The 20,445-nt window shown below is 39.3% G+C and overlaps 1 protein-coding gene across 1 annotated transcript; it reads right to left on the bottom strand.

Moving 5' to 3' along the window:
- Positions 1-307: 307 nt before the first annotated feature.
- On the bottom strand, positions 308-19,147 carry LOC149161788 (sorting nexin 2B-like). The gene is given in 7 exon segments (XM_089437042.1): positions 308-907; positions 6,498-6,584; positions 8,061-8,167; positions 8,170-8,320; positions 8,463-8,672; positions 16,979-18,243; positions 18,788-19,147. Coding segments are annotated over 6 exon segments (1,698 nt in total). The 5' UTR covers positions 18,014-18,243; positions 18,788-19,147; the 3' UTR covers positions 308-799.
- Positions 19,148-20,445: the final 1,298 nt, after the last annotated feature.

Below are 20,445 nucleotides of genomic sequence, written 5' to 3'. Positions count from 1 at the left end.
TTCTGAGTTATATTAAAAAGAAATAGCTTTCACAGAAAATAACCATGATAGGATAAGTAGAATGATAAAATCCAATAAGAAGCACATATAAACTTGCCTGCCATTACAAACATACGTTGAAAAATTGCAAAGTTTCGTGTATGAATAACTCTTAAGAATTCATTAGTATAAAGTTCGTTGGCAAAATTATAGAAGAAATATGAAAAATTCAGGAAACTAAGTTGAATGGTGAAATCTTGGTAATTGACTAATTTTAGGTCAATATATTTTAGCTCATGCCAGTTTCAACAATATACTAGAGCAAAAATATGCAAAATACAAACTTCTTAATTTTTTAAACATGTTTTGACAAATTTATGCTCTCGAGCATAAAATCCATCATGAAAGTGAATAGGAGTTCACAAAAACGTGATGCCCCTCCAAGTAGGACAAAATTAACTTGCATTGCAGCGAATCCTATTACAAATTTGATATGATCTGGAAGCAATAAATTCTGACATAATCATGAAAAATCTCCTGAATCTGATGCCATTTTTAAAAACATTCAGATAGATCATATCATCTACAGGACAAATGCTGCAAATGATCCTATGTTTCAACTACATATTAGACATTCAAGATTCTCTAATTCGCGCATTATTGTTTGAAGGTAACTTACTGTCAAAAGAAATGACCGCTTTAAACCTTCACATGCAATTCACATATGTAGACTTTCAAGCTGCTACGGGGGCATTCTTGTTGAAATTATTGAAACTTCTTCGAACAGCTGAAACTTGCATTAACAGCCAATAAATAGATACTAGCCATGAGTGCCAAAGAGCAGAGAATCCTCTGATCTACCTGCATAACCACTGGTTTCTTCTGCCACTTTTTTCCAGACACCAGCAATCTTCTCTGCATATCCTACCTGTAAATCAATATCTTAAAATATCAGTAACTGAAAGCACTGTAGAATCAGTGCCTCAGACATTTAAAGATTCTCACCTACCTCATCATTATTTTAATTCGAGCAGTTGAGCTTGATTGTACGTTTTAATTCCATGAATTTAACCTTTTTAGTTATTTTGCCAAGCACAGGTGGTCACAAGGTGTCAGTGAGCTTATACATTGATTTAATATATATTTTTAAATAGAAGTTCAAATATTTGACTAACGAGCAAATCATGTCCATGACCTTCCTTATTTTAGCCAAGTATATTAAGTATCTTCTGTGGTTTTAATTTAAAAAATTACTCCGGGAGCGTTTCGTCGGAGGCTGGGAGCGATCCGGCGGAAAAAATTTCCGCAGACGCCAAAAAAATCAAATTTAGAATAAATAAATAAAATAAAATAAAATTGGTTTTAAAAGCCCAATCGGCCTAAAAAAATTTCATTGACTTCATGGAGCAAGAGTTTGGAGCAAGAGCAAGAGCAAAGGAGCGAGGAGCAAATGCTGAGGAGCGAGGAGCAAATGCTGAGGAGCGAGGAGCAAGCCTGCAGAAGTAAGTAACTTAGTAATTTAGTTAGTTTAGTTAGTTAGGTAGTGATTTAGTTAATTTAATTTAGTTTATTGAGTTTAAAAATCATAAATTTAAATTAAATTAATTAATCCCAATAAATTAAATTAATTTGCAGATTCAAGAATCAAAACCCTACAAACATCAAACACCATGGACCTGGCTATATTTCTTGGCATTTTCCTCTTCCTGGTCCCTTTTATGGTTATTATGGTGCTGGAGAGTAGGAAACGGAGGGGCCAAACTGAAGAGGGGGATGAAGAAGCTGGAGAAAGTCAAATTGGTGAAAACCCCGGTGAGGAGGAGCTGGAGGAGGGTGAACATGACCCTCAAAAAACTAAACAAGACCAAACTCCATTGTGGAAATATGTTAACAGGGCTGAAACAGGGAGAAGGGGTGGAACTACTAAATTTCATTGCCCCCATTGCAACACTGATTACATAGGTTCATACACCCGTGCTAGAAGACACCTCTACGGGAAAAGGCCATGGGATGGAGACAAACAAATAGGAATCAAAACTTGTACAACGGTGTCAGCGGCGGATAGAGCCAAATACATAAGGGAAGAGGAGGAAGCCCAACACAGATCAAAAAAATCAAGGGGTTTCTTTGAACCAAGCTCACAATCACAAAGAACTCCTTCAGCATCCTCCCAAGGCAATGGATATGGAGGCACAGGGTCATCATCTTTAAGGCGTAGAACCATATCAGATTTCCTTGATGAGGGGTGTAGGAATGATGGGGATTCAAAGGTTTACAGGTTTCTCTATGCATGTGGGATACCATTCAATGTTCTTCCCTCACCTTATTAGCACGAAATGGTTTCTGCCATAAATGATGCCCCTAAAGGATACAAGAGCCCTAGGTATGTCAAGGCAAGAACCGTTGGCCTTGATCATGAAAAAGCAAAAATATCACATTCTTTGAATAGAATGACAAGTTCTTGGACTGACCATGGGGTGTCCATTATATCTGATGGATGGACAAATGTAAAAGGCAAGCCATTGATAAGTGTTCTTGCTGTGTCTGTTAGTGGTCCCATCTTTCTAGCTGCACATGATTACTCAGACAAGTTCAAGACCGCCATCAACATTGCAGAAGCATTACTTGAAACAATTGAGCGTATTGGCCCATACAATGTCATCCAAGTCATCACTGATAATGCTCCTAATTGTAAGGCAGCAGGAGCAATTATTGAGGATAAATACCCCAACATATTTTGGTCTGGATGTTTGGTTCACACATTGAACCTTCTGTTGCATGATATTGTCAAGAACAAAAATGAACAATATCAATGGATTGGTGATTTGTACAAGAAAGGCAAACAAATGATAAATTTATTACAAATCATAGCAATACCCATGGCCTTTTCCGCAGTCACTCGAGATTGGAGTTGTTGAAGATTGCGAAGACCAGATTTGGTAGCTATTACCTCACCTTCAGGCGCCTTTTGAAGGTAAGAGAGGCATTAGCTAGCATGGTATCAAGTCCACATTGGCAGGTATTAAAGGAAAGGGCTACAAATGTAGCTGACATGGCAGGTTTTGAAATGGTGGAGGAGGCCGCTCTTGATGGGCAGTTTTGGACAACTGTGAGGTAGGTATTGGATTTCACCAAGCCAATTTATCACATGATTCAATTTGCAGATACAGACAAACCAGTGATTGGCGAGGTGTATGAGCAAATGGATACCATGTTGGGGGAAATAAAAGACATTGTTCATAATAGAGATCCCAACTTGTACAAACTGATTCATGATTGTGTGTGTGAACGGTGGAATAGGCTTAATCTTCCACTACATTGTTTGGCGTATATCCTTACGCCAAAATACTACTCTACATCTTGGTTGGGCCAACCTGCAGCAGGGGGTGGGGTTAGGAGCAAACCCCATTTAGATCCAGAGGTAACTAAAGGATACTTGGAAGCATTAGAAAAGTTGGTACCTGACAGGGAGGAATGTGCAGCTGTGCACCTTGAAATAGGCAGATACTTCAGTGGCACTGGTTTGTATGGTAACTTCCATGCAATGGACGACAGAGATAGATTTGATACTCTCACATGGTGGGAAACATATGGCGGGCATGGACTTTTGCCAAAATTGGCAAAAAAAGTTCTTTCACAGGTTGTAAATACTTCTTCTGTAGAGAGGTGTTGGAGCACCTACAGCTACATACATAATGTGAAAAGAAACAGACTCAATGAAAACCGAGCAAAAACCCTGGTTTATGTGCACTACAACTTGAGGTTGTTGAGTCATTACTATGATCGGGCTTATGAGGATCCCACATATAAAATTTGGGACAATCACCCAAAGGATGACAATTTGGAGGATGGCATTGTACATATTGAAGAACTGGAAGAGGAACTTGTAAGGGATGAAGATGAAGCAGCTACAGCAACCATGCCACCTCCTTTGCTGTCGCCACCTGCATCTACACCCTCACGTGGAGGTTCTAGTTCTAGTCGTCGGTCTGTGCGGGAGACTCCTATAAGACCACCACGACCTGCTTATACTCCTAGAGACTCTCGTGGCAAGGGCCACATGTAGATTCTGATTTACAGTTTACTTGTCTTTTTTAGTTTCTATTAGACTTTAGTTTTCATAACTATTGAGTTTTGAGTCCTTGACTCTTGACTCTTTCATATCATAATGATATTTTTTGTAAACAATATATCACTGTGACAATGAAAATTTGAAGTTTGAAGTTGGGCCTTGAAGTTGGGCCTTGGCAATTATAACTCATTGGTAATGATGTGAATTATGAATATGATGCTTCGCGAAAAACTAAAGTTGTTTCATTTCATTTCATTATTCATGTTTCATTTTATAAATTTATAACATTTCATATCATGTTAACAGTTAGAAGTTAGGATTTAGAAATATCTTAGATATTACTTCTTGTAATAGTTAAACTTAGCTTACAAGTACAACTTTGGTGATCAATGATGATAAATGTTATTGAATTTTCAATTTTGAAAGCTTGAAGTTGAAACTTTAAGATTGAATTTGATGAATCATGATTCATGAGACTCAATATGTTGCAGTTGTAAAATGTATTTTACTAACTTGTGGACATGGTTGATGACTATTATAATTTCTAGATGATTGATGTGATATGGTTCAATGATCAATCTATGTTTTTTATGTCTAATTCATCATTCTACATGTTTTTGTTGACATATATGTATCAAAAATTAAAAAATATAAAAAATATATATATTTTTAAAAAATCGCTCCCGGATTCGCTCCCAAACCAGGAGCTTCTGAAAATGGTCGCTCCCGCTCCCGCTCCCAAGCAACATGGGTTGCACAATGCTACAAAATATGCTACAGGGTCTAGACTCTAGACTATGTACAAACAATATTCTATGGGATTTATCAGTACTGCAGAACGAATAACAATTGCTTCCACATGCATACTACAAGATGCATCTTGTCATGGTTAAAGTACTTGTGGAAGTGTATGCCAAAGAGAGATGAAAGATGTTAGCGCAAACACACATATAACTGAGAAGATCAAACTTCGGAAATATAGAGTTGTTATATAACAGAAGAAGGGATTGACCCAACAGTGAGACAATGAATTTAGGAAAATATGTAACGTGAACAGGAATGTCCCTGGGTTGGAATCAAAAGTGAAATGATTTCATGGCCACACCAAGAAGGTAGGAAAGACTGTCAAATGACTTGAATTTGGGCACAAGTGTACAAGAGACTTGGAAATGCCAAAGTTACACTAAATGCTTTCAGTTATTTAAAGAATTACACTTTCTCCCTTTACCCCAACATAAAGTGGAGTGAAACTTCGTTGATTCCAAACTTGTTAATCCAAGGAGGCAAATTATTCTTGAATATATTTTCACTTTTTGCTTCTGATAGACAGGTCACTGGTAAATTACCCAAGACAAAACAAAATATGAACATTATGATATTTAACCACAATAATTACTCCCTCAAAATCACCTTGTGAAAGCAGAGTCACTATCTCTAGCAATCCTTATTGTTACAACCATCAATTTTTCAAACAGTTAATTACCATCTCATAACTGGGAATTGCATTTCTTGCAAGTAGATTTGAGCTTTATAAGTTCAATGAATCAAATTCAGAAAACAATTTTCAATGATTTAATGCTCCACAAGCAAAGTCTTTTATTGATTTTCCTATAGATAAACAATAGAATCCTATGATTATAGCTTAGTCCAAATTACCACTACTTAACAAATACAACCATGTTTTTTATTTGAGATGATCAGAACTTATTTTGAACCTGCACCTTAGCTTCTTTTTAATCCCTCTCAATGGTCATAAGATCCGGATTAAGATGGATCTCTGGTAGTATTACTCATTTCCCATGCATGTGAATCACTGAATATTCTGAATGCATACTGATCTAATACAAGTTCATTTCTAATCCTGATCCATCGAAAAAAGGATGTAACATCCAACCATCACTTAAAATAAGGGTAAAGTGATTACAACTTGTGATTCTCATTATTTTGCATTGCTGCATGTATGATGTATGATATCTACCTCAGCTCTCAAATCTCAACCACACAATTTTGAATTACTACAGCCTCCTTTTAATCCTACAATGGTTTAAAATGCATGATTTAATTGTTCCACCAAGTTTTCAGAATGTGGGGATGTGTGAATGTGGGAATGCATCCAAGTGGCATGTGGAAACACACCCCAAATTTTAGGGAATATCACAGGGGATGCAGGGTCCCTAACTTAAATTTAGAACTTTGAACTATTATGGTTCAAAGTTTTAACAAAGTCTAAAATCGGCTAATACCTAAATCGCTTCTTGTATGGTTTCTTAAGACATAACAATCAACACTGGAGAACCTCATGACTTACCATTTCTGATTAACTAGACATCATTACAAGAAGCAGAAAAAGGCAAGCATTTTATGGAAAACAAAAATATAATAAATGGACCATCAGATAATGCAACTAAAAAATCTAGTTTAGGGCAATGCTAGATGACCAGTTTACCTGATTATAAACAAAACCTTTCAACATGTTGAAGAAGTCATTTCGCCTTTCTGTTTCAAACCTTTGTAGTTCATTTCTATTATTTTCCTGAAAGAAAATTGCAGTTATTTTCAACTATCAGTGACACTTCAAAAACAAATCCTTTACAAAGATAAAACAGACAATGACCATACGACAACACAATAAACAGAGTAATGCAAGGGTGATAAAAATCCCACCAAGACTCATTATGTACGCTAGACAATCATATCAAAGCACCTTATAATAGAAGCCTTATCATCTAACAAATCTACAGAAAATGCCATTCAAAATTAGATGTATATGTAAGTGCCTGTCCATATGCAACGTAAAGAGAAGAATACTGCCAGGGTCTGAAATTTAATCCAGAAAAAGCATTTCTATACAACTGCCATATTTTCCAAAAACTAAAGAAATCAAATGAGGGGAAAAAATAGCTAGTATAAAGGAAAAAATGGCATCCAAATAGAACAGTTTAACATTTACAACACAACCAGAGACACATCTACAAAATCTCAGGCCAAGATTGCTCCAACAGCAAGCAACACAAATTATGTGCTTTCATGTGAAGCATCTAACAATCAATCATAACAGCAGATAATGCCAATTTTCGAACTGCAATTGATGAGAAAATAAATTGAGTTCTTAAATGTCCATATTAAAATCAGTCCACGTGAGCATTCAAGAAGATCTTTTTGACCCCTAACATGGGGTGTAAGGGACAGGTGGCAGGAAAGTGGACAGCTGGCAAGGGGGTGGGCATGTGTGGATGGGATAGAGCAGTAAGAGCAGGCAGATACAAGCCATTATAGGCTTATAGCTCGATCGCACCACATCAGATCTGTCCATGACAGGACACCCGAACTATTATTCCAGGCAATAGCGCAGGGACCAATACATTAACTAAGGCAATTATGGTAGTACCATGGTTTGAAGCCTACTTTATTACATGTCAGGACCATAGAATGGAGCTTAGATTCAAATTGGCAAGCTGAACTCTGGCTGTTTGATTGGGTGGAAACGGCAGCCAACTCCAAAAGCATGTGGAAGGGATTGCTGTTAAAGCAGCAATTCCAAAAGACGCAGCTTGGGCCCAGAAGAGAGAGGTCATTCCACTGATTCCAATAGATATGGGTTTGGACTCTCAGGAGTGATTTCAAACTCTCCCAAGTGCTACTGTTTGGGTTTATTTCTGGTTTTAGTTATTATTTTGAATCATACCCCCAGTGGTCTTTGCCTATGTCTATTGTATAGTTTTTCAATTTCCAGTTTGCAGTCCAAAAACAATTCCCCAAAGTGGGAGGGACATAACACCAGATGGTTGCACGTACTATTTAAAAACTGTAGTGCAGTCTCCTTTGGGGACTGCCTACAGTCTGGTATATTTATTTTTTCTCCTGTACATACTGAATAGATATGTTGCAATTTGCTCTCTTACAAAAAAAGCACATCTTTTTTATCATAACATTGTACTAGAATGATCCCTTTACAATAGTTATAGAGAAGTAAAGAAACACAATAAAGCATCAAATATGAAACAAATACCTTGATGCGTTCATATTCCTTCACTGCACAATCTCGTGCCCCCTCTGTTACTTTTATGGTCTCCTTTAACTCCTCTATTCTTTTGTTCCTTGTCGTGTCACCTCCAATATTTTTGAAGAGGTAGTTGTTAGCTTTTCAACTCGGGAATTCATAGAAGGGATGTCAGTTAAGAGGGTTTGTACTATTAATAAAGCATTTGGTATGTCTGAAAATGTTGTGTATACAACTTGCATAAAGCCAAGGTACTCATGAAGCTTATCCTGAAATGTGTAAGCAATCCAAAATCTAGATATTAAAGAAAAGAAACACAAAGTACATGTATTTAAATTTGCTCAAAATGGCAGAATGGTTTTGACATGAATTCAAAATTTGTTTGTTTGATTGAATTTTAGAAGAAAATACCATATGTTTAAGTGATTGTGCATATGCTTCTCGATAAAACCGGCTTGCTTTCACAGCAGCAGTTGCCACACGTTTGGCATCGGTTGCACGGACTCTTTGGGAATTTAAAGTACCCTCCTCAGTCTCAAACTTTGATAGTTTAATAAATGCTAAGCCAAGTTCTCCCATTGTTTCTCCAAGCTCCTGCTGCGCTTTAACAAGTACCTCAGCCTACATTTAATGGCCACAGACAACATTCAGTTTTGTTTGCACCACATAATGCCGAGATAATATAACTTGCAAACACGCTAATTATATTTGCATCAACTACAGCCCAATCTTGTGTCAAGTATTAGTGACTAATAGAATTCCAACAAACACTATACTTTATGGCAATGCAACAAACAAAATGCACGCAGAGATGGATCATCACTCATTAGATGTCTGGCATTATAGATTCACTGCACACCAAAAGGCACATCTGCCATCATTAGTTGGCATGTTCAGATGCATAATTCAAAAATTTACCCAGTGGTCAGAAGTAGCAAGATTTGTATCCCCACATGTTTCTGCAAAAGGTAATTAATTTCAACATACACTAGACTCTATGTCAATTACAAGAAAGAAAATGCCTTAAGAGATAAAAGATTGCTTGTTAGGTGTCATGAATAATAGACTCACTGCACACCAAAACATGTACTTTGCATGGTTAGATGCATAATTCCACAATTTTTTCTATTCTCAGAACTTAGAAGTAGCAAGATTTGTATCCCTACATGTTTCTGCTAAAAGTAATAGAAGTCCAACAGAAACTAGACTCTACATTAATGTCAACAACTGAAATGCATTCAGACAGGGCATCATCACCCATTGGGTGTCATGAAAGATATATTCGCTCACATAAAAGCATGTATATCATATATATTAGTTTGCATGTTCAGATGCATAATTCAACAATTTTTTTCTGTTCAGAAATAGCAAGATTTGTATCCCTATATGTTTCTGCTAAAGCCTAAAACATATTAAAAGACTCCTCTGGTAAGAATATGATTCAACTCCTGAGAGATTTGTAGATGTTCCCCGTCTCTGAACCATTATTTGGTAAACATGTTTAGCATGTTTTACTAGATGTATAGTTGTTGTAAGTGGAGTTGATGATAAAATTCTCAGTGGTGTGATTAGGCAAAGCTGAGATTCTTGTTGTGGAGGACAATGATCATCATGTGTGGATTGATCATATTTGGTCATTGTTGCTAATGACGAACAACAATGATAGAAATGATGAGGGGTGCACCTGCCACATGGGGATTATGAGGCTACCTGTACAATTGTTAAAAACTCAGATATAAGCCTGCCACAACCGTGTGAGGTAAAACAGTGTAGATTACAAGCGTTGTTAAACATGACAATTTCAGAGACAGAATATGAATGATAAAACATTGAATTGCATCTATTATTCACAATGATACATATATATAGTACATTGGTGTGACCCTTGGATTCATATTCCAACTAATCTCTTGGACTCCGGTGGTTGTTCACATTCCACACCAATCCATAGAGGATTAGGTGTCCAACATTCCCGAAGGGTTATGTATGAGTCCAAGAAGAGCGTTGTAATACAAAATGTGCAAAAATGCATGGCAGCACTAGGTTAAATGTGCTCTCTGAAATGTTGGTATAAGGGGGGTGGTTTAAGGAGGACCACAAACACTGGAATGCTTAATGTAGTTCCCAGAGCTCTTCCAAATCTGGCATGAAGCTGAGGTCTTCTGCTAGAGGAAGTGCTCCTAATGTTTTGAAGAGAGAAACCTTCAACCTTGAAAGAGAGGTCTCACCCCGCATAAAAAGGGAGAATCTCAACCTAAAAAGGGAGGTCTCAACTTGTGATGGTTTAAGGATGACCACCAACTATGGAATGCTTAATGCAATTCCTGGAACTCTTCCAAAACTGGCAAGAAGCTGAAGTCTTTTACTAGAGGAAGTGTCCCCAATTCTTTGAAGAGGCATCACCAACTAAAGGCATGCTCAGGGGCATCTTTGTCTCTGGCTACAACTCTGAATCTGGTATGGCAGGTTGTGGCTCAGGCTCGCTTGATGTGGCTTTGAAGCTTGTAGATGACCATCACTTACCCCCCGTCAGATACAAGGTGAGATGATGGAGAAAACTCAACTGCAAGATTGTTCAATACTCTAGAACAAGTTCTGACATATGACTGAAATATCTTCTTGGTTGTTGAAACCCATTACCAAGAAGCGATCCATCCAAGATGAATCTTTGTTTTTGAAAGAGGGTTGCTTTTAAAGCATCTGTTTGAAGAATGGGTGGTTTTACGATAGTGCTCACATGGATGAAGATCGAAACAATGATCTTTCATATGGCCAACTCGGTCACAGTGTTGGCATTTTAACAACTTTTGGTTGCGAATATAGCGAAGCAGAATCTGAAACAAGCGAAGGTGAACTGTCATGAAGGAATCCAGCACTTTGAAACTGGATGGGCTCTGAGTAATCTAGAATATGAAAGGACACATCCTTGTCATATCCAAGACCAATTATGTGTTTGTTATGGACAAGCTCTTCCAAAGGTCTGATGATGGGCCTGGGAAGTGCACAATGAATTTCTACATCTGCACGCAGATCCGCTCTTGAACTAAGTGTTGATTTGGGGTAGCATCAGATGTGCTCTAGCCACGAAAATTGGTGGAGAGGCTAAAGCACATGAGATCTCCAATAACCAGAAATGGTTTGGGCAAGTGAATTAATATAACACTATGTTAGAAGGGTCCAAAAGTCATGGATCAAGCCAGAGTTAATCTTAGCTGATGATTAGGGACTTATTCTCGGCCCTTGAATTGTCAACAAGAAAAGTATAAGAGGAAGGGTTGAGGGTCACTTGGAGAATACACTAAGTTGATCAAGAATTCGGATTTTTGGGCCAGGGCTTGCTGAGGAAATCGATGGAGTGATCTAAGTTGCAGCTGATGGGCAGTGAATATAGAAGCAGAGAGGCAGAGAGGGTACTGGAAGCATCAATGCAAAAGCCGAGAGAGGGTTGACGCAGAGCCATCTAGAAGCCAGCCAAAGGCCACACAGAGGCAGCCAGGAGTTGCGCAATGCCAGAAAGAGCCAGCGTGCGAAACGCAGAGGCTGACGCAGAGCCTTTAGAGGCTAACGCTGGGCCAAAGAGGCTGATGCAAACCCTAGAGGCTGACGTTGGGAGATTTCGTGGGGAAAATTGGAGCTGAGAGCTGTGGGATCATTCCTCCGGGGTTTTTAGCTGGAATACTTGTCTCCAACTGAGAGGTACTACTACCGAGATTATTCTTTGTTGGGGAGCCGGTTTTGGCACCCAAATTGTATTCAAAAACTGCATGATAATAAAACCCTCAGATAGCTGCACCGGTTTTCCCGCATTGGGTTTTTCCAGGGACATTAGTCCAAAAATAACAGTGTCACTTGTGTGCTTGTTTTTTCCTTGAGTTGATGATCTGTAATGTGTTGAGCATGTACTTGTATTTATTTTCAATATTTACATGGTAAATAACTTGTTAATTAAACAGAAAAAGTAGGCATAAATAAATTAGAAAGTACATGAAGGGTTTCTAACAATTAGACTTAGAAATTCCAACATGGTATCAGAGGGAGGTTGTAGATCACAGAAGAACTGAGGGCATCAGCCGAGCAATGCAGCAACAGTAGAAACAGTTGTCCCGAGCGACAGAAGTTGTTCATAGAAGAGAAGCAGCAAGGAAGGGGTGACGCAGTGCCTGCTTCATCAAGTTTGAGCCGGGAGGAGGATCAACACAGTGGCAGAAGGGAGCAGACCTGACCTACGCAGTGCCCGGTCATCTTTCTCAGTCAGAAAGGATTGATACCCGTAGCAAGGGGGTGTGGATTTTGCTAGTGTCGAGATTATGTAGAGCCTAGAAGCTCTAACCTTCAATTTATTGAGGCATAGGAGGCTGTGGGTAAGTTACGAAGTGAAGCTGGTGGGGTACTGTGGTCAAAACAGTGCCTAACAGGGCAAGACCAAGGAGGAGGGAGTTGTTGCCGAGAATTTCTAGCCAAGAAATCTGGATCAGTGGTGCAGTTGCACTAACAATCGCAGTGGGGGCATCTTGACTTTGGAAGAGGGGTTTCCAGGAGGGAAATCGAGGCTCGGAGGGAGTCACACTGAGAACTTCCAAAAGGGAAGTAGAGGAGAGGCGAAATGGCAGTGAATGGAATAAGAGACCAGGACGAACTGGACGGAGCCTCAAACTTCGTAGTCTGAAAGGCCAAAATGTTGTCTATTCTGAACAAGAATCATCTCAAGCACTTCGCCTTGAAGACGATAGCGATCCCAATTGACCCGGTTGAGAACGACAAGTACGAGGAGGCAATGGCGAGGGCCAAGAGCATCATCCTTGACGGGGTCAAGGACCATGTAGTACCACATATTGCCGAAAAGCAAAAGACAAATGTGATGTGGGAGGCCCTGACGAAATTGTATCAGCATACTTTCGTGCAGAGGAAGATGCTACTAGAAAATCAGTTGCGATCATACCAGATGCAGAAGGGAGAACAAATTGACACCTTCCTCGGTCGATTGAAGGAGATCCAGGATCAGCTGACTTCCATAAGGGCCACACTAGATCAAGAATTGATGGTGAGGACAAGCCCTAAACGCAGTCTCAAAAGACTGGGAGGTGTTTGTCCAAAGCACACTAGCAAGTCGACCCTTCCATATTGGGAGGAACTGTGGGCAGCTCTTCGCCAAGAAAAGATCAGAAGGTTGACCAAGGCAGGAAGATGTGGCAAGGGGGTCAAAATCAAGGAGGAAGAGGAGGATGTTGCCCTAGCATCTGAGGGAAAGCAAGAGAAACGAAAGAAGAAGGACCTCTCCAAGGTCAAATGCTTCCACTATGGGGTACTAGGTTACTATGCGAGCCAGTGCCTAAGGAAGAAGAGCAAGGGAGAGGCTTCCGAGACCAAGTTTGCGCCAGCAAGGGCGGAGAAGGAAGTGGAGACAGATGATGATTGTGCCATGAGTGCTCACGCGCCACTTGAGAGGAAGTGGGGAGACATCAAGCTGTAGTCAGATGGACTACAGGCAATGAGGGGTAGGATCCTTGAGGTACCCAGCCTCTTGGATTATGCCTTGCTACGAGAGCCCCGAAGAGGAGTAGCAGTACTGACGGATGTCAATGGAAACAGATGCAGATGAAGCGACAGAGGGAGCTACAGTGCAGGAGTCCCTGGACAGCGTGAGGCAGCAGTGCGAGGTGTATGGAGTTGTTGCAACAGCGCAGAGGTCAGAGAGGGAGCACTTGTCAACGACAGAAGGAGTTTCAGCATCGTGGGTGTCTCTAGCCGACAGATATGTCAGAGTTTGGATATCAGTTACTTACTTCTCAGTAACTGAGTTGCAGTGCAACAATTAGCAATGGCAATGCTATGGGCAACACAATGTAGCATGATGAGAGGGGTTGTCGTACGGATGCAACAGTGGCAGTGGCAGGGCCATGGGTAGCAGTACATGATGCAACAGTACAGAGGATGTTGGGAAGCAGGCCTAGCATCAGCACCAGGACCGATGCCAGATGATCAGGGTGATGCTCAGTGAAGAATATTACTAGAGCACAATCCTCGCTAAGAGGGAGTGTTGATTTGGGGTAGCATCGGATGTGCTCTAGCCACGAAAATTGGTGGAAAGGCTAAAGCATATGAGATCTCCAATACCCAGAAATGGTTTGGGCAGATTCTAAGGGAGATATTAAAATAATTAATATTTTTAATGGAGTCCCTAAGTCTAAACTTAAGGAAAATAAAATATTAATGTGAATTAATATAAAATTGTGTTAGAAGGGTCCAAAAGTCATGGATCAAGCCAGAGTTTCTTTAGCCGATGATTAGGGACTTATTCTCGGCCATTGAATTGTCAACAAGAAAAGTATAAGAGGAGGCTTGAGGGTCACTTGGAGAATACACCGAGTTGATCAAGAATTCGATTTTCTGGGGCAGGGCTTGCAAAGGAAATTGAAGGAGTGATCTGAGTTGCAACTGAGGGGCAATGAATACAAAAGGAGAGGCAGAGAGGGTATCAGGAGCATCAGAGCCGAGAGAGGGTTAATGCAGAGCCAGCTAGAGGCCAAGCAAAGACAGCCATAGGCCATGCAGAGGCAGCCAAAAGTTGCACAGTGCCAGAAAGAGCCAGCGTGGGAGACGTAGAGGCTGACGCAGAGCCTCCAAAGGCAAACACTAGGCCAGAGATATTGATGCAGACCCTAGAGGCTGATGCTAGGAGATTTCGAGGAGCAGATTGGAGCTAAGAGCTGTGGGATCATTCATCCGGGATTTTTAGCCAGAATATCTGTCTCCAACTGAGAGGTACTACTGCCGAGGGAATTCTCTGTTGGGTGAGCCATTTCTAGCACCCAGATTGTATTCTGAAACTGCTTAATAATAAAACCCTTAGATAGTTGCACCGATTTTCCCGCATTAAGCTTTTCCGGGGACATTAGTCCAAAAATATCGGTGTCACTTGTGTGCTTGTTTTTTCCTTCAGTTGATGATCTGTAATGTGTTGAGCATGTACTTGTATTTATTTTCAGTATTTACATGGTAAATAACTTGTTAATTAAACAGAACAAGTAGGTAGAAAATTGAAATAAATCAGAAAGTACATGAAGGGTTTCTAACAGTTAGACTTGGAAATTCCAAGACAGGAGCGTTGGGTCTTTGTAAGTTGGTTTCCTCAATGTTATGGAATTTTGTAATTTTGTTTTCCTTTTCCTAAGTTTGTCATAGTTCTAGAAAAATTCTATGTGGTTCCAGTCAATTATATTCCCAGTGGCCAGGTTAACGATAGTGTTAGTTGAAGTTATGTTAATTGACAATCTGTTCTCCAGACCAGATTGGGAACAAAAGGAAGAGAAGTTTCCCCCGATGGCTCAATCTCCGAGAGGCCCAGTTATCAGAGATCGCAGATGACAGGAATCCTTGGTAATTGTTGAACTGTATACAAAATCCATTAAAGAAGATACAACGTTGAAAGAACACAGCAGTTGAAGGACAGAGAGGAAAGCTTCGAGTTAGTGATATAAAGCCTGAGTCCAGTTGCATCATAGAGTTAGGCAAAAAGGAACCTTCAAGAATAATCAACTTTTGTCAAATTCGGAGAAAATAGGGCGACTAGCTCCATGCTTCCTTTTGAAAGGGTCATATTCAGAGAATGAATGATCAATAGCTTATACATATAAATATATTTGACCATCCGTTTTGAAATATCAACACTGAGAAGGCTAACTTGAGAAGGATTTTCTTCATATTTATGATATTAGAAGCTACAATCTATCCGCTAAATATATATTCATCTCAAACTTTCCAACTCTGCTAGCATATAAGTCAAAAGAATCTTATTGTTATATAACCTGTTTAATGTATAGCTTTATGGAGAGAAAATATATTAAAATGACAACCATCGTTGTATAAGGAACAGATTAGTGGAGACACAGTTAGGCAGCCTATCCAGTAATCCAAAATAGCAAGGTAAAGTAGGAGCACTGACTAGGAAGAAGGACAAATGTTGGACTTGTCCTAGATCCACCTGAAATTGTAGTGATCACCATCAGTTTGGAAGACTCAAAACCTTGACTTACAAACTCATTATAACATCCATTACCCAGGTTGAGCATCGAACTGTTAGATTAACACTATTAATTAGCAAGAAAGATAAGTAGCACAAATACCTATGTGAAAGGAATAAAAGGGACTAACCCCATTGAATCAAGTGACTCAATGACAAAGAAAAAAAAAGTATTCCTTTCCTCACAACCACCAATAGAAAAATTATTTCAAGCGAGGGGGCCACACAGATATATAGCAGATTCTGCATATACTGCCAAATAGAAAAAGTGAGCCACCATACAGAATTGAAGGTATTTAACCATCCAAGGAAGTTAAACACCCGAGTAGAAGAAGCAAGCAAGCTGCGCTATATTGATCTGAGGCTATCATATCAGCAGAAGCCAAGCCACCAGAACTTAGACACGGAATTGTGCCCTGGACACATTTTATTCACAAGCAAGAAACAAAAAGCATGTCCTAGGCACATTTCCAAGAACCAGATTCAAAACAGAATGAAGAATCAGAGAAGTATAATTCTGAGAGAACATTTTTTCAGAGGCAGAAACATGCCCACCAGCACTCAGTTGCATAAAAGACTTTTGTTCTCTAATCTTCTTTGCCGAGGAGAAGAAACCAGCATGGCATCCACCAAGTAGCAACAAAGAATGTGGAAGACGAACTGGACAGTCGAACAGAACATACACAAAATCTAGACGCATATACAGAGGAACCCACTCAGCATACCCAGACCGATGTAGAGAGATCTGAACGTATTTCTATTTCCAGAACACAATATTCTGCGATATTTTAAAGAAAGTTCAGACACTGGTTTCAATTTCCAGTTAACAAGAATCAGAGTTTTGAGAACAACCTTATGCATACATGGACAATAGAAACACAAAAAAGAATAAATGTTCCTTGCTTACCTGCTGAGAAGCATCGCTTAGCTCATGCTCTAGATCTTGTATTTTTTCTTTCTTTTCCAAAAAATCCTTGTCTTCCTCAACAAAAAGAGGCTTTACTCCTCCCCAATCGATTGTGACGGACTGCTTTAGCTCCTTGAACATTCTAATCAGATCCCTTCCTCCCTTTGCTGGTTGAGCGACATCTTGAGCTGTGCATGCGGCATTGCCCTCTCCAAATAGTTGCTTAGGTAGTTTCACAGCACCATCAAGCATTCGTGAAGCCATGTCTGTCGTGCTTGGTAAGGGTAGTTTTCCTTGAGCCTGAAGAAATAATCTCAATTCAAGGCTCTTCCTAATCACTGGATGACCAGCCAATCTGCAAAGATATTTCTCCAGTGCTATTCTTCGCTGCTCAATGAACTCCTGTTTATGCATAACCTGGCTTTCAACAACACTTTTGTCCGGGCGGGGAGGAATAAAGAATCCCCGATAAGATTCTGCAAGCCTATCAGCCAAAGTTACCACATCTCGAAATCTTCGCCTCACACCGAACTCTGAACCGCCAAACTCAGGCATGTTTGTATGAGTAACAATAAGATATGTCACATATGAGTTTCCCCCTGGAACAAGAGAGTTTGCAATTTCTTGCTCCTTCTGAGGTTGGACTACTGCAATATTCAAATATTCTGAACTTGATGAGGCCGATTGCGACGAAAATGAGTTCCCCGTCTCCCTTGCCGTGCCGTTACCATTTCCAACAATGGATTCTTCCCCAAAGGGAGTAAACACAACATCTGCATATGAAGGAGGCTCCACAAAAGAATCATCTGGGAAGTCATCTTTGAAGCTCTTATGGTGTGAATCTTTAAAGGACGACTGCAAGGGGTCTTCTGAAGGAGGCAATGAATGCGTTTCAGCATAAGATGACATTACGCTCCTGTAATCGCTACTCGATATATATGTCTGCGGGGGTTGATCTAAGACCAGGCTTTCCATTGCTTCTGTGGAGGTGAAGAGGTGAGCTTCTTGAGCTTCATCATTTTCAGAGCCCATCATTCTGCCGTGTCAAATGGCTTGCAATGCAGAAAGCAGATTTGTACACTTATTTGATTTAGACAATTCACAAAGAATCAAGTTTTTAAAGGGATGCAAATGGAACTTGCAATTGCACTTGATTTTCCAGCAATTTTCAAGTACCGTTGATAGAAATACGAGGCCTTACTGCATGATATCCAAACGCTTTCTCTTTTCCAAAGACCATATGCGACCGCTTCTTTCCAGAAATTCTGAAGATTAAAAAGAAAATATATTATTAGATTATTCGTTCACGGTTGACAGGTTTTATTTAACCTAACAATCTAGCCAAAAACTTTAATTTTAATTTCTGTGCAAAGATCTATTTCGATTTCTTCCCCGACACTTGAGAACCAAATATTTACCTTCCACAGCCAAAAAAACAGAGCTCTCTCTCAATTTGCAATACAAGAGATTCGAAAAAACCCTAGAATTCCACATCTTCCAAACATTCTACGAAGGCAATATACATAAAAGAAAATCCACCAAAACTCATGAAGATTTCTTCCACCACATTAAATAAACCGGCTCCCTCTCCTTCCTCGGGGATCTACGGCCAAGGGAAAAGGATCGAGCAATAATCCAAATTCAATCCGCCAGTATCCTATTTTCTTCCATTAAACCTCAAAAGAAACCAAAACCCTCCAGTTCCTTCATCGAATTCATCAAAATACGAGCCAGGAAACCTCGTTTCAAGCTAAATCGACACAAAAAAAACAAACAAAACGGCCTAAAGCCTTTAATTTCGATTCTTACCGGTATTATTTCGGACGGATAATTGATTCCCGAGCCAGAGTGATCAAAAAACACTAAAATTGTCCAAATTGGGACGAATCACAGTTATATTTGGCTATTCTGACAAATAAAGTCTTGTTCCGGGGTTAATCTGCAGAAGAATTCGAATTTTGCGCTAGAATCGAACAACGAACGTGGCCGCAGCGGAAATTTTGATGTGAAAAACTAAGATTGGACGGTAAACCCCCCCTGGTTCGATCTTGCTGCATACCGTCGATGACTTCCATGCCCGCGGTGACATGTAGTCAAGATGTATATATATCTGTCGACTCCCAAAGATATATCGGCCAAGATAATGCGCTTCCAACATTTTTTTGATATACTTGTAAGATAGATTACCAAATAAATTGAACGGGACACTGTTCACTTCGAAAACATGATATGTTATTTACGCATTAATGACATTATAAAATTATTAATAAATATTTTAGTTTTATAAATTCAAAACAATTATCGCAAAAAATAATTAAGAATAAAATTTGCTCTTGGCACGTTTACCTCAATTTTACGGTACGAAGACTGGTAGCTGTACGTGGCTTTTGAGAGCCCGGGTTTAAAATACTTGATTATTGATTCAATCTGAAAGTGGGACCACCTCCCGATGGAATGCGTAACTGCGAAGTACTCTTGGTTTTCTAAAAATGAAATGGTTTAATTTTGTAATGAAAAAGTAGTATATGGTTTTATGCAGGACAGTATGGTGTAAAAATAAATTAATTAGGGGGAATTGGTAGTTTATTAAAGTAACGTGGAACAAGCTTAAGTTGAAATTTTATAGTTGTGACTATATTATCAAAAGTATATTTAATAGTTTATAATATTAATAATATTGAGAGGATATTAAATGTCTTTTACATAATATTTGTTTTTGTCTGGATGATATTGTTTTCCAGTTGAGTAAGGTTGAAAAATATGTGGTGTTATATTTATTTTCTAAACAGTTTTTAGATCTTCTTGTAGTCCTTGAGGATCTACTTGTTGATAATTCTCTTGACTTTCTAGTATTTATATCAGATTAATACTCATTTAATTGTTGAAATTTTGGTTTTTTTTGGGCTGCTCTGTTTTTATGGTCAATGAATCTTTTCAAGATCATTTTTATGATGGAAGTTACAATTATACTTCTTTTGCTCTTGGCATTTTTGGTGGCTACGCTTGCTTTGTTCGGGGGGGTTATCACGATGGATTTGTCATGCTAAAAGGGTGCAGGGATGCACCTTACGTGCCCTCTGGTACTCTTTAGATTCATTGGTTAATTTTTCTGTGGTCGGTAATTGCTCTTTACTTTGGTTTTCAAACACTAAGTTATGACTGACAAAGGGTGTCTGCTTGTTTTTCCTGTTGGGTCTTTGGCATGGCAAAATTATGGTGAAGAAACTTTGTTTCTTGTGTGCATCTTTTGTTTGGAAGCACTCGTTGTGGATGTTATGTGTTTTATGTTACCTTATTCTATGCCCTTTGGTTATTGTGGTCTTTATGTAGTTGGCAGATATTGTGTTCATGTTGTTACTAGGTGGAGACTTTCCCTCCCAAGTTGTGCTACTTTGCAAAAACAGGTTCTATGACTCCAATGTACACTCTCTTTTATTAATGAAAATATTTTGCACCAATTTACAAAA

Source organism: Pinus tabuliformis, chromosome 5_2 (genome assembly GCF_031772625.1).
Source record: "Pinus tabuliformis cultivar Carrire ecotype Pingquan chromosome 5_2, CPIR1, whole genome shotgun sequence".
In the NCBI taxonomy this organism is placed as follows: Eukaryota; Viridiplantae; Streptophyta; class Pinopsida; order Pinales; family Pinaceae; genus Pinus; species Pinus tabuliformis.
The sequence above is the reverse complement of the archived record's forward strand: the minus strand, read 5'-3'. Positions and strand labels throughout refer to the sequence as shown.